The sequence below is a fragment of the Gossypium hirsutum genome, chromosome D12, assembly GCF_007990345.1.
Source record: "Gossypium hirsutum isolate 1008001.06 chromosome D12, Gossypium_hirsutum_v2.1, whole genome shotgun sequence".
Lineage (NCBI taxonomy): Eukaryota > Viridiplantae > Streptophyta > Magnoliopsida > Malvales > Malvaceae > Gossypium > Gossypium hirsutum.
Window position 1 is genome coordinate 16056546 of NC_053448.1, and position 13937 is coordinate 16070482.

A 13937-nucleotide genomic window follows, 5' to 3' on the forward strand; every position below is an offset into this window, starting at 1 on the left:
TAAAATACCGCGCCTATTTCGATAAATTAAAAAAAAAAAGGCTTTTAATTATTTTTGTCAAAAAGAGAGATTCCATTTTTGAATCTTCCAAGGTGTTGAATTTTTAATTTGACTGACAACGTTATTAGCTTTCTTTTTTAAATTATTATTTGAATGTCTACAACGTTATTAGCAAGAGAAAAGTAGTGAACTTGCTCCAGGTTACGATCCTACACATTACAACTTAAGAGAGACCCACTCATCGAAAATTCGGACGGCGAAGATCTGAAGTGCACCAAACAGAAAATACTCTACGTAGCAGCTGATAATTTGAAAAGTATCTATTAAAAAAAGATCCCAATTTCCCAACCAGCGAGTGACCTCACCACCATCGAGAATCTATTTAAAAAAAAGATGAAATAAAAAAATTCCTCAAAATTCCAAAACCCTAATAAAGAATTTATATCTGTGAACACACTATGGATTTGGTAAATGGCGGAAAGGGGAATCTAAGCAAAAAGCTAGTCAAAATCAACGGCTGTGATTGAAATAGGGTGCATTATCTAAATCACAAAATCCACTCGATTTTACTTCAGGTTCCTCTCTCAGCAGCCTCCACAGGGCCTTCCATTCCAAAACCCAGGCTGCAGCATGTGTGGAATACTTGCAGTCCTTGGCTGCATTGACAACTCTCAAGCTAAACGCTCCCGCATTATTGAACTGTCTCGAAGGTGATTTTGAGAATTTAGATTTTAGCACTTTTTTTTTTATTTTAGATGAAAATGATCGTTGATTTTGATTGAAATGGAGAGCGTAGATTGAGGCATAGAGGTCCTGATTGGAGTGGACTACATTGCCATCAAAATTGTTACCTTTCTCATCAGCGTTTAGCTATTGTAGATCCGACTTCAGGCGATCAGCCCCTTTATAACGAGGATAAGACTGTTGTTGTCACGGTATACTTTCTTTCTTTTTTCGTCGAGACATTGATAATGGTTGTTACAATAATCATGAAAATAAAATAATCTTTTTATTTTAGTTTTATAATATTTTTCTATTTGTTTTTAGCGTGAAATGTTTGTTTTTGGATATAAAAGTGAAAATATTGTTCAATAATTAAATTTAAGATTATATTTACATATTAATTAAAACAAAATGCATGCATTATGTTAAATTGGTTTTGCATTTTCACATAGAAAAGTAAATGTATGATTTCAGTCATTCGTATATTTATTACCTATTATTTTTTACTCTGTAAATAAGGGAAAAAATAAGTAGCAAATTTGACCATCACATGGAATCATTGATAGAATGCGATGTTTAGTTTTACTTTCATGTTTGGTTGATGATTATAGGTTAATGGAGAGATATATAACCATAAGCAATTGAGAGAAAAGCTGAACTCCCATCAGTTTAGAACTGGAAGTGACTGTGAAGTAATTGCTCATCTTGTAAGTTCTTAAGAGGTTGGATATTATTCCATTATTAAAGCATTTTCCTTTGTTGCGCGGTTTTCACATTTCAAAGTCTCATTTTCGTTAATGTACCAATTTGACTTCTTTTTCTAGTATGAAGAATATGGAGAAGATTTTGTGGACATGCTGGATGGAATGTTCTCATTTGTCCTTCTTGACACTCGTGACAAAAGTTTCATTGCAGCTCGAGATGCTATAGGAATTACCCCACTTTATATTGGATGGGGCCTTGACGGTATGCAGTTTTTCCTTCTTTACACTGGTTTTATTCAGATGTATAATGTATAGCTAGAATCTAGTTAGTTATTAGGCTAATTAGGTGTCTGTTTCATGAACCTGGTCTTGGCTCCAGTGGTTGTCCCACTTCCTTAGGGAGTGACAGAAAATTAAACATGGTTCAACTACTTATCCCGAAAATGTTTATCCCCTTAAAAGTTTGCAGAAAAGGAAAATGTTTGTCCTAGAGAATATCTTAGAAACCTTTTTCCTTGCTCTTTTGATTTTTTTCTTTGAAATCTTGATGCCAAATATAGTTAAGAAACATGCAAATATGAGATAGCTTGTGCTGATGCATTTATTCATGTTTGGATGGATGTGATGCTTTGGGCTTAGCTTCTTTTCCTTGATTCCATTTCTAGTTTTGGTTTATATTTAGCCCCTCCACCTTGTTATGGATGCATACTGCTAATTAAATACTATTTTCTTTGCAGGTTCTGTATGGTTTGCTTCAGAGATGAAAGCTTTGAGTGATGATTGTGAACAATTTATGTCTTTCCTTCCAGGGCATATATATTCGAGCAAGCAAGGTCCTTTTCTTTGGATGTTAATTCCTAACCTGCTTAAAAATAAATCATAGAACTTCTTAAGGAGAATTGGAATTTTATATGGTATATGATGTTCTTCTACAAATTCTACAGTTTCATTTTTGTTTCCCAGTGTTCCATTCAGTGCCTTTTATTTGTTGCATTCCCAAATGTCTGCAGGAGCGCTTAGAAGATGGTATAATCCCCCATGGTACTCAGAAAAGATCCCTTCAACTCCTTACAATCCCAAAGTTCTACGGGAGGCTTTTGAGAAGGCATTCTCTAAACTTTCAACTGGGATTCTTGTTTTGATTTTATTGGTTTGCTGTTAACTCTGTAATTGGATGTCATTACGTCTCTCCATCAAAAAGAAAAAAAAATGGTGGAAAACATAACACTCACTTGAAACAATTTCGTGAAACCAAGGCAGTATTGGCCAAGTAGTCACGAAGGCCTCATTACATAGCACTCTCATGCTATTGCATTCAATCATTGTTCAAAAATCATAGGAGTACCATAGGTGGGGTTAAAGTACCTGGTTCCTTTTGATTAGGTCTCTCCCTCCCCCTAATTGGCAAGTGTTAGCTTTGTTTTTAGGATCTTTATTTCTATGTTTCTTTTCTTGTGGCTACTTTTCATTAGGAAATATATGTTCCAAGAGAACAGAAACGGAGTTCAGTGTGTGGGATTCTTAGTTTTCTAGTTAACTTAATATATCCTTAGCTTGTAGGATATATCCCGCACATTAGTTCTTAAGATTTCAGCTTGACCTCTACTCAAGAACTGGAAGATTGAATTCTAACTGTATGGCTCTTTCTATAATTTTGTGTTCTCCTTTTCCAAGTAGTCATTTGTATGTCAGTCTGCCTCTATTTCCTGGTACCATTCATCCTATTTAGTCATGACAGAGTTAGACAAACAAAATTGTAAGCAAATTACTTTTTAAGATTCTTAGTAATGGATTTTCATTGTTTTGGTAACTCAGTTATTTGAATACTTGAAGGAGCATACATGTCTCTAGAATTTGTTTTTATTCTCACGTTAAATTTATAAATGTTGGTATTACTTCTGTGATATGCCATTCATGTTACAACACTAATTTCTGTGAATTTATTTTATATAGGCCGTGTTTAAGAGGCTTATGACAGATGTACCATTTGGAGTGCTTTTATCAGGAGGGTTGGACTCATCACTTGTCGCTGCTGTAGCTGCCCGTCAGCTAGCTAATTCAGAAGTTGCTTGCCAGTGGGGATCACAATTACATACCTTCTGCATTGGTTTGAAGGTCATAATACTCACTTTCATGTGGCACATTTACAGATTCCACATCCTCTTACTATCTTGGTTTCCTTCCTCCCTGTGTCATTTTATTACTTAATGTCTACAAAACATGCCTGTTGATTAGGTTTGTTGTTACCTTAAGCACTATGATGTTTTTGGAGTAGCTGATGGATGAATCAAATTATTCATTGAAGAATGCTATAGACTTGCATTATGAACTGCTGCTACTAGTAATATGTAAATTGTCTATGTAAAATATCTTCATCTAGTCTCCTTCTAGTTGTTAGGATAATTTCTGCAACTTCAGATAATACACTCTTATCTTTGTCTTAGTTGTGAAATATAACTTGGGTTTACCACTTTACAATTTTTTTTACATTTTATTATTCAGGGTTCTCCTGACCTCAAAGCTGCAAAAGAGGTAGCAGATTATATTGGAACTCGTTACCATGAGTTTCATTTCACTGTCCAGGTAATTCCCTGCTTGATTTAATAAAGAAGGATGGAAAAATATGTTCATTTGTGTTTTTATGTTTTTCTTTCTCCCATTTTGATCCACCAGGAAGGGATAGATGCTCTGGAGGAAGTTATCTACCACATTGAAACATATGATGTGACGACTATTAGAGCCAGCACTCCCATGTTTCTTATGTCAAGAAAAATCAAATCTTTGGGAGTGAAAATGGTTCTTTCAGGGGAGGGTTCCGATGAAATCTTTGGTGGTTACTTGTATTTCCATAAAGCACCTAACAAAGAGGAGTTTCATGAAGAAACATGTCGAAAGGTATTCAGCATGGTCATTGCTTTTTTTTCCAGGATTTTAGTAAATGAATTGGAGGAATCCATGTATTAGGCGTGGTTATCTGACTATATGCTGTATATTTGTTTACCTTTTTAATGGTGTTCTAATTATTTCGACAGATCAAAGCTCTTCATCTTTATGATTGCTTGAGAGCAAACAAATCAACTTCAGCATGGGGACTTGAAGCTCGTGTGCCCTTTTTAGATAAAGAGTTCATCAACATTGCAATGAGTATAGATCCTGAGTGGAAAATGGTATTATGCTTCTATATCTGTCATTTACATTGTGTCATTTAGTTTAATGTTGAGAAAATTGATCTGTGTCTGTCCATACTGGAATAACTTAGACAAAAGCTTTACTGCCATTACATGAGAAAGTACTGACAGGTAGAGGTAAATTTCTACTAAGTTTAACGTTTATTGCTTTATGTCTGGTTTTGGCTGCATGGTGTCATTCCTGGTATCACCTATCTATGGGGATGGCATTTCACATTATAGGGGTGACGTCACTTTCCGCTCTTAAATGCAATATATGTTCTAGCTTTTGGTGCTTTCATCTGGTGTGTGAGGTGATAATCTGTTTTGTAGGATATTTTATTTAATAATGAGCTGATGCAAATAATACGTGGTGTCAGATTCTTAGCAATAGTAGTTTTCTATCTCATGTTGGTCAAAGGAATGGTTCTAAATTTTAATTATATATTTAGACCTTTTTTTCTTTTCTTTTCCTCCTCTGTGAATGAAGGTTCACTTATGGTTAGTGCCATACAAATTTGTTTCAGATAAGGCCTGATCTTGGGAGGATTGAGAAGTGGATCTTACGTAATGCATTTGACGATGATAAGAAGCCATATCTGCCTAAGGTTATTATATCTGCTTTTGAAACACCGCTGCCATCTAGAAAAAATTACTGGGGCTATATCATTTTCTTTCTGGTCCTCCATTCTTTGATTATATTTCTTCAGTGTATTAATGTTTCAATATGATTTCTTATGGAAAACTTCCTGGCAGAATTTCTTTTTTTGAAACTTCTTTTCCCTGTCTGTTTCAGCACATTTTATACAGGCAAAAAGAGCAGTTCAGTGATGGAGTTGGGTACAGCTGGATTGATGGTTTGAAGGACCATGCCAACAAACAGGTAGACTTATTTGTTTATGGTTCTTCCAGGAGACATTTTCCATTTGGCTGCATGTAAGAACCTATTGTTACTGAACTTGACAGGTCACTGATGCAATGTTGATTAATGCGAACTTTATCTACCCCGAGAATACTCCAACCACAAAAGAGGGATACTATTACAGAACTATCTTTGAGAAGTTTTTTCCAAAGGTACTACGTTGTTCACCTTGCTGTCTTTCTCTTTCTTTTCTGCTTGTCTAAATTTTCTCGTGGGGTATAGAAACATGTAACAGATTTGGTTTTCCTCCTTGTCCAATTTTCACTTTTGGAAAAGAAAGCAAACCAAACTGAATATTACATTTCTCGATTGCTATGTGTTGGATGCTCTCTAGTAGACCTGACAATTTTGAAAATGGCACAATTACACGACACGATAAAAATAATTAAAACATGACTACAAAAAAAAAGAACCTACAAACACACCATTAATAGATGAATGTGCCAAATCTATATAACACATTATTACCATGTCAATTTATATAAATATAGAATACCATAAACATGATATATATGTATATGAAGACATATACAGATTGTCAAGTCTGCTTGCGAGGTTATTGTAGTTTTCCACTATTAGGAGGCCACATCATTTGTCTACTTGGCACTTGCCCAAAATTGCTGGGCTTAGGAATTCCTAATTTTTTAGGGAACAGGTAGGAGTGCTTTGGTATCAACTCTCAACGCAAAAGAACTTAAGTTCTTCAAGACCCTTTCACCTAGACCTCTAGTATAATGGAACTCTTAGCCAAGGTGTTGCAAGGTCATAATTATCAGGCATATCAGAGAAAACAAGAAGCTCTATTTGATTATAAGCTCTGCAAGATTCTTGAACTGAACACTTCTATAGTGTACAATTTTATTATGTTTGTTCCTTTGTTGCTTAATAATATTTGACATTGCGGATTTAATCATCCAATTGCAAGCAGAATGCTGCAAGGTCAACAGTTCCAGGAGGTCCAAGTGTGGCGTGCAGTACAGCAAAAGCAGTGGAATGGGATGCAGCATGGTCAGAAAATCCCGACCCCTCCGGTCGGGCTGCACTAGGTGTTCATGCCTCTGCTTATGAGGCACAAAAAGGAGGAATTGCGGGAAAGATTGCAATAGCATAAATACTGCATCTTTATTTGATAGCTGACTGGCGGATTTATAGACCTAGTTCATTGCTGAAATGAGAAGGCATTTGTTTCTTTCAAATGCTCAAAAGTCATATGAATCCAAATGTAATGTTGTAAGGTGCCTCTCATGTAGTTAAGTTCCTATCTCTTTCCCATTCCTCCCCTTTTTCTCCCTTTTGGTATTTGACTAGTCAGCTCTTGGGTTATGCTATGTAATGTTTGTTTATCATCCACCGAAACTAGCTTCTTGTTCTGGGATTCTTATGCTGGTTGTAGTTGCTTGTATCTTATGCATGTTGTTTGCAGTTGTCAATAGTGGAAATTTAAGTATTTTCTGAGGTCTTGTTTATCATGGTTGTCCATTACAGTGAATATCGATTACTAAATAAATTGCAAGCGCTAATTAAATGTTATTGGTCAAACATTTCTTCCTTTCTCAATTCTCACCATGACAACTCTAGAAGGAATAGGTGCCATTAGCACCAACTCCATCTTCTATTATAGTGAGATCAATCCTCTTTCAACTAACGTTTTTACAGAAAATTCGAAGGATGTGTTCTGAAAATTCAAAATTTTCAGCATGAACTGAGGCTTGACCTAATGGAAATCTAGAAAATCCTGTTTAAAGGCCAGCGGGCGTTTTGTACTCCTTACCTTGAAGCTAAGAGCAGTATATACTTTCTTGAGGATAACGCTCAAAAGGCACAGAGTGCTCTTTCATGATTCAATTATACAGTGACGTTTAACGCATTAATATTTTCCCATCGTTTTTTAACCAAATGAAAATATTTTTAAATTTGCAACTCATCAAAATTGAATATGACTAATATGAAATGAAAATATGATTCAAGAAGTGATTTATTACTCTCCAAAGTGGGCCCTGTAAATGAGTAAAGATTGGATTTAACTTTGCTGAAAATAAAATGTATTGACTTGTCCATATATTCTCAGTAACATTTAGCCACAATTCAGCTTTGATGCCAGAAGTATATACAAGTCGAGCATAAGTAAACAGTGAAAGGATATATACAACGAAATATTCCAAATCCAGTTAATTATGTTGACACTCGGGAAAAGGATGATTGTACCAAATGAGAAATCATCAGAACTCACGCAGTAGTCGATGATCACAAGGGAGAAGTAAAATAGCATCATGCTTGAAGGGTGTTTTACCATCGGCAAATTCCAGGCATCTCTGTTCTACTTAAAGCAAGTATTTCATCATATTTTGATCCATATACAAAGCCCCACAACTGTGATATAAGGATTAAGTTAATGAAGCATCTATATGATAAAATTATAAACAAGCCAAATATGAATTCATGAAGCAAACAAAACAGTGACATGGTTGTAGAATGGAGAAAGAGAAAGATAGACAGGCGTACCTCAATCTCCTTTACTTCAAAATCTTCAGATAATGCAAGACAGGGGTTTCCGTAGGTTTCTGAGAATGAGCTAGATCCATTCAAGCTTTACATAAAATTTGGGACATATCAAAAAGCATTGTTTCGTATCAAACTTATTGTAATTAATAAAAGAATTCTATTTTAAAGAAGAAAGAAAGAAAAAGGGGGGGGGGGTTGAGGGCTTCTGTATTTTTTAAATATAAAAAAGGAACCAGAGAGGACATATATCTCACAGATCACTATCTAGATAGAGCGCAAAATGGCCACCACCACCAATTGCCAGAAACTCAGTGGAACACAGAGTGAAATATCGATTTGCACCTGTTCCACATTTGCAGTTAGATATACCAAGTTTCCTTAGACAGGAACTGTTTTAAATACAAAAGAAAGCCAGAAGAGCCAATCTTCAGTTAAAGCCCCAAGTAGACCAGATTAATATACTTATGTCATTTCAGTAGTCAATCTACTTGTGTTCTAAAACACAAACATCATTCCATAGTAACATTTTCAGCTCTAGCATACTCTGATGTTTGAACAGCTTGTAATCAATATATATGACAATGGAAATGGTAGACAAAGATGGGAATACCTGTAGGACGGAATATAACTGGGTCCCCGGGTCTATCCGTGAAAACAAAGGTACTATTTGTTCCCTGTTCAAAAATCAAAATGAAATGTGAATATATTTATACAAAATATTGGTGGATACAAAAAAAAGAAAAAGAAAAAAAAAGGGTGTTTTCTAGCATCACCTGGTATTTCTTATTAGTTGGTTTTAGGGGTGCCTCAACCAGACCACCAAACACTGCACCTTTACGGTCTCCAACAACCTATAAGATAAAACAAAATGCTGTGAGCCCTTGACCTAAGTGCTCAGAAAATATGAATGATTTCCTTGCCTAAGGACTAGCACTGGGAAAATAACTGCAATAAGGAATCTGACATCAAGCATGTTTATAGCTTCTGAAATTCCTTCTTCAAGCATAGATAAAAGACAATTGGATTTGAAGTCAACACATCATTGGTATAAAAGATGAAATGCAAAAACTGAATATGAATTGGAAAAAGGGTTCAAGAATACAGAGATCAGTAGACATAGCCGCATAACATAGAATGAGTTCTCAGAATATAAAAATTCATTAAGTTAACGATACAGGCATGTCCAACTAATACTTGGACCATGGATCCATGGCAATGACATTCCAGATAAGTATTAAGGATGACTGCATTGAAGACTTAAAATATGCTGTGAAAGAATAGAAAAAAGAAAAAAAAAAAGTAACAAGAGAAAGTCATTTAACCATTACCAACAAACTGAGACCAGGCCAGAGCATGCTTCTTCGGTACAATGTTGACAGTGATATACCATGCCTCCATGTACTATGAAGGCCAACAGAGATATATCAATGAAGGAAAAATAGCTATTTCTCGGTATAAGCAAAATTATATATCCAAATGAAACACCAAAGTCGATCCATGAAACCGAGAAACAACGGTATTCACCTGTAGAGCAATAACCACTTTCTCCCTTGAACAATTGCAGGAAGTGATGCATAAAGGGCATTTCTTGTTTTCTCTGTAAGAAGCAATGACGGTTCAGAAGATTCAGGAAGTTCTCCCAAAGCCAAAAGCTCCTTAACATTTTGCATATGTCTCATCTCGATCCCATCGAACTTAGCATCACCCTCATCGTCACTTTTCACGTCAGAATCGCCCTTGTCTTTATTTTTGTTTCCACTGATCCTAGTAGCTTGGTAAAGAGCTCTAAGTGATTGCTTACCTCTAGAAAGTAAGCTTTTCCTTCTACCATTCTCTTTCATTATGTTGTCGGATGAATCACCAGTTTCTTCTTGATTATCATTCTGCTCAGCCTGATTCAAATCGTGACCTGATTCCGAAGAAGACAACAGTGAACAGAGGAATGCAGTAAAAGAAGACGTATCAGGGCCATCAACTAGATCCCCATCCTCCTTGCTGATTAACTCTTTCTCTAGTTGGCTTCTTTTTGACTCACTCAAATTTTCCTACCACAAAGATCGTACGTGATTGCAGGCTTTCAACAGAGTAACTTAGTAATACTTCAAAACAGATTAACTACTCAGTAGTCATAGACCTTTTTATTCTTTGACAAGGTTGAGATTCTTAATGCAAGTTTTTTCAATGGAGATAAGTTTCAAATCACAATACAATAGAACCTGAACTTTTAAACCATAGCTGAAGTTCAAACAAAGAATTTCCACAATCAGTTCAATAATCCTAATCTCAAGAAATGATTAACCAAGACCCAAAAAAGAAAGGGGAAAAAGAGAAGAAAACAAACAATAATGATAATTAGGAAGGAAAATAAAAGATGCAACCTTGCAAAACCCAATCAAATACATTGAAAACATGAAAAATCAAAACAATCTAAAGCATATGAAAAATCTATATCTAAGCTGCCCACAATTAAACATTATTTGGGATGTTGACTAAACAGAAGAACAATGGCAAACATCATCGTTGATGATCATAATTGTGATAAGCACTCAAAAGCATAAATAAGGAGGGGGTGGGGGGGGGAGGAAGAAGCATTCTCAAGATAAAGCAAAGAGAGAGAGAGAGAGACTTACAGGAGGAGGGTGGAGAGGCGAGGAGGATTTATCAGAAATGGGGTTAAGAAGGCCAGTGGTAAGATCAGTTACAAAGTGAACAGCTTTGTTCCTCAAAGACTTTTTCATTCCCATTTCCTTCCTTTTAATATCCAATCCAATTCACCCCCGAAAGACAGATATTTTACACCACAGCTTCCTAGCTTTTTTGTCTGTCGATTTGAGTGGTGTCTGATTCTATATTCCATTCATATTCTCAAAAAAAGAACAAAGAAAACAACTTCTTTTGGCTGGCTTCTACCAAATTCAGCTACAAAAGCAGCATAATTGAAATAATAATAAAATATCACATATTAAAGGAGAAACCATATTACCCACTTCCTTTCCTTTCCCTTTCATTTTGGTAGCCGGAGCAAAGGAGAAAGAGTATGCTTAAAGTAAATCCTTATGGGCAGATAGCCTGGTTTCTGCCCAATGGATAAGGCGCTGATCTACGGAACCAGAGATTCTGGGTTTGATCCCCAGTGGAGTTGCCAGGGCTGTGTTTTTCCATATAGCAATTTTTTTTTAATTACCAAAATTAATAAACTGACCCGTCTCATAAAATCAAGTCGCCATGGCTGTGTTTTTCCATACAAAAACCTTTTTTTTTTAAACCAAATTTAACAAAATGGCCTGTGTCATAAAATCAGATCTAAATTTATGTTAATTTTGAAATTGAGCAAGTAAGAACAATGGATCACAATTTTAATATTTTCTTACATGATTTTAATTTATATAATAATAAATTTATCCCTCAAAGTTTATATATTTTATCAATTTAATTTTAATTTAACAAATTTAATCAACAACATTTGTATAAGTGTATAAATGTTGAGGTTAAATTTATTATATTTTTAGAATTATGATCAAAATGATAAAAATATATAAATATTTAAGACTAAATTTGTTATTATATGAATTAAAATTATATATAATTAACAGAAGATATTAATATTGTAATTAATTATCTTTAGTTGTTGACTTTCAATTTTTTTAAAAGATTTTTTTATTTTTTTAATGAAAACCAAAAGGACAAAAAGAAAAAAAAGGAGAAGTCACTCAAGCAATGAATCGAGGACAATGATATGCACAGTTCACACCAACGAGGTCTGTCTAGACTCCTTTTTTGTTTAATCTCACAAGTATCTTTCCTTTGGATGATAGCAGTGGAGTGAGTTTCATCCACTGAAACTGAATTTTTTTACTGAACCTTTTACCTCCAGTGAACTCATTGGCTTGCATTTCACAAACATTGGCTTCTTATTTGACAATTATGACCCTCCTTTTGTTCTAAGAATAATAACCCAGCCACACAATCTTCATTTTTCTAATAAAAGTAATAAACATTTGTATCTAAAATTCAGCAAATTAATAAATTTGTATAATTTTGGTAAAAAAAAGTGAAATAATTGAGAAATGCATATCCCACCATAGTTTAATATTTCTATATATAATTCATCAAATAAATAATCTTATAAAATTCATAAAATGGTTTTAATATTTTTAATTGTTATTTAACAAAAGTGTAATTTAATATTTCATATAAAATGCTTTTAAATAATTATTTATTATATTATAGGGTGAGTATTTAGTATATTGACAATATACTTTTTTATTGCACCAGCCGTCTTAAAAAATTGATATGTGTCTTTTTTAAAAAAAATATTTTTTTAATCTTTTACTATATCCTTATAAGATACTTTTCAACCCTCTAATATTGCTTGTGGAGTCTAAAAACTCTACTAACAGTATATTAAATAATTTCCCTATATAACTCCATTTTAAACTAATGCCCTTAATAGCTATAACTCCATTTTAAACTAATGCCCTCAATAGCCATTTCTTATTTTCATCTCACTGCTACAATTGTGTTTGAATACAAACACTATTCTACTGTTGATTTTATTCTCACCGTTACACTGACTAATCTCACCATCACTACTTTTAATCTCACTGCCCATCTAAAGGATATCTAGCATCATCCAAATCAACAATTTGGGTCTCCCTAAATATTATAAACTGAATGATCATTCAATTTACATAAAGTGTTCCCTTTGTTTTCTCCCAAAAAGAAAATAGTTCCCTTCACTCTCTTTCAGTCTCAGTCTAGCCATTAACCCACTAGAAACATGTTACGTAATCACCAACAAGTTATATCCAACAATCCTTTGAGACCCTTTCAGTGATGGTTGGTTTCCTTTTCCTTTTTTTTTCCACCCTACAAAGCATGTCTTCGAGGCTTGCCTCCCAAATGCTCACTTGGGATGAAGTCATAGTTTTCATTCATAATAAAAAGATGTTTCAAATAAGCACCCAAAATGGTAACTTCAAATAACCCCTTTCATTGGAAATGCAATGACCGATCAAATTTAGGGTCTTACTAGGGGCCAAATATTAGGGTCGTTAAAATCACTGCATAATACCAATTTTGCATGTCATTTTTTTGTGTGCAAATTGATGCTCTAATTTTAGGTTCGTGTTTTACTTTGTGAGATGAAAAACTTGAAAGAATTTCATGTTAAGATATGAACTCCAATCTTATTTTCTAAATGAAAAGCTCTATCAATTGACATTTTAATGTAGGACAATGCGGTAATGATATGCTTTGCCTGTTGCAGATCACATGAGTACATTTATAATACGAACTAGACTCATAAAATAACAAATACAAAGTTACTATATACTGAAGCATTTAGCTCCCAATGCTACTGATGTGAGCACATTTACGCCACCAAGGCAAACCGATCCGGAGGTCTTACCATTAGGACCTATTACCCGTTCTAAGGCAAAGAAATTCAGGGAAGTCTTGTTCCTACTTGTGCTACGATTCCAAATTCATTCGATCATGTTCATGCCTTAGAACATAGGCTTTATAACATGTTGCATGCTGATATGTGACATATCTCGGTTATATTACTAGTTCAAGTGTTTAAGTATGTCTATGTTATGCTAAGTACGTTTCTGCAATTGGGTTGATAGTATTTGTATTGTTTCTAAGTTGTTTCTAAATTGTAAGTGTGTTAAAGAATAAGAATTGCAAGTGTTCCAGCTTGTAATTGTGTTTTCCATTAAATTTACCAGACTTTGATGGAAGTTTGATATGTTTTGATATAGGTACAATAATGGACAGCAGCTTAAGGCATCATTTCTAGCTTGGTTGAAGCTCAAATATGTGCGTGCAGCTCTTCTCAGCTCGAAATAGTTCTGAAAGTTTGTTTCCATCTCATTTCAGCTCAGTACATTTCCAGCTAGCTCAATTTCAGCTCCA

At 34.5% G+C, this 13937-nt stretch overlaps 2 protein-coding genes across 2 annotated transcripts; one reads left to right on the forward strand and one right to left on the reverse strand.

The window, feature by feature from the left end:
* Nucleotides 1-350: 350 nt before the first annotated feature.
* On the forward strand, nt 351-6982 carry LOC107945452 (asparagine synthetase [glutamine-hydrolyzing] 3). The gene is made up of 14 exons (XM_016879469.2): nt 351-710; nt 797-935; nt 1335-1430; nt 1548-1689; nt 2165-2260; nt 2438-2532; nt 3381-3542; nt 3930-4010; nt 4101-4322; nt 4460-4594; nt 5122-5202; nt 5391-5477; nt 5561-5668; nt 6445-6982. Exons 1-14 carry the CDS (start codon nt 631-633, stop codon nt 6625-6627), a joined length of 1707 nt encoding a protein of 568 aa, XP_016734958.2. The 5' UTR covers nt 351-630; the 3' UTR covers nt 6628-6982.
* Nucleotides 6983-7541: 559 nt separating this feature from the next.
* On the reverse strand, nt 7542-11341 carry LOC107945453 (oxidation resistance protein 1). The gene is made up of 8 exons (XM_016879470.2): nt 10649-11341; nt 9543-10063; nt 9347-9419; nt 8792-8869; nt 8629-8692; nt 8273-8360; nt 8019-8103; nt 7542-7886 (listed from the first exon to the last, which is right to left on the reverse strand). Exons 1-8 carry the CDS (start codon nt 10760-10762, stop codon nt 7803-7805), a joined length of 1107 nt encoding a protein of 368 aa, XP_016734959.1. The 5' UTR covers nt 10763-11341; the 3' UTR covers nt 7542-7802.
* Nucleotides 11342-13937: the final 2596 nt, after the last annotated feature.

Bases quoted from the DNA above. Each gene is read 5' to 3' on its own strand.
- LOC107945452 (XM_016879469.2), top strand. From the start codon at position 631: ATGTGTGGAATACTTGCAGTCCTTGGCTGCATTGACAACTCTCAAGCT. The intron at 711-796 runs GTGATTTTGAGA...TGGAGAGCGTAG, and splicing joins ATTATTGAACTGTCTCGAAG to ATTGAGGCATAGAGGTCCTG. The intron at 4,595-5,121 runs GTATTATGCTTC...AATTTGTTTCAG, and splicing joins TAGATCCTGAGTGGAAAATG to ATAAGGCCTGATCTTGGGAG.
- LOC107945453 (XM_016879470.2), bottom strand. From the start codon at position 10,762: ATGGGAATGAAAAAGTCTTTGAGGAACAAAGCTGTTCACTTTGTAACT. The intron at 8,693-8,791 runs GTGATGCTAGAA...ATTTTTGAACAG, and splicing joins CAACTAATAAGAAATACCAG to GGAACAAATAGTACCTTTGT. The intron at 8,104-8,272 runs GTGAGATATATG...TTTTATGTAAAG, and splicing joins CTCTATCTAGATAGTGATCT to CTTGAATGGATCTAGCTCAT.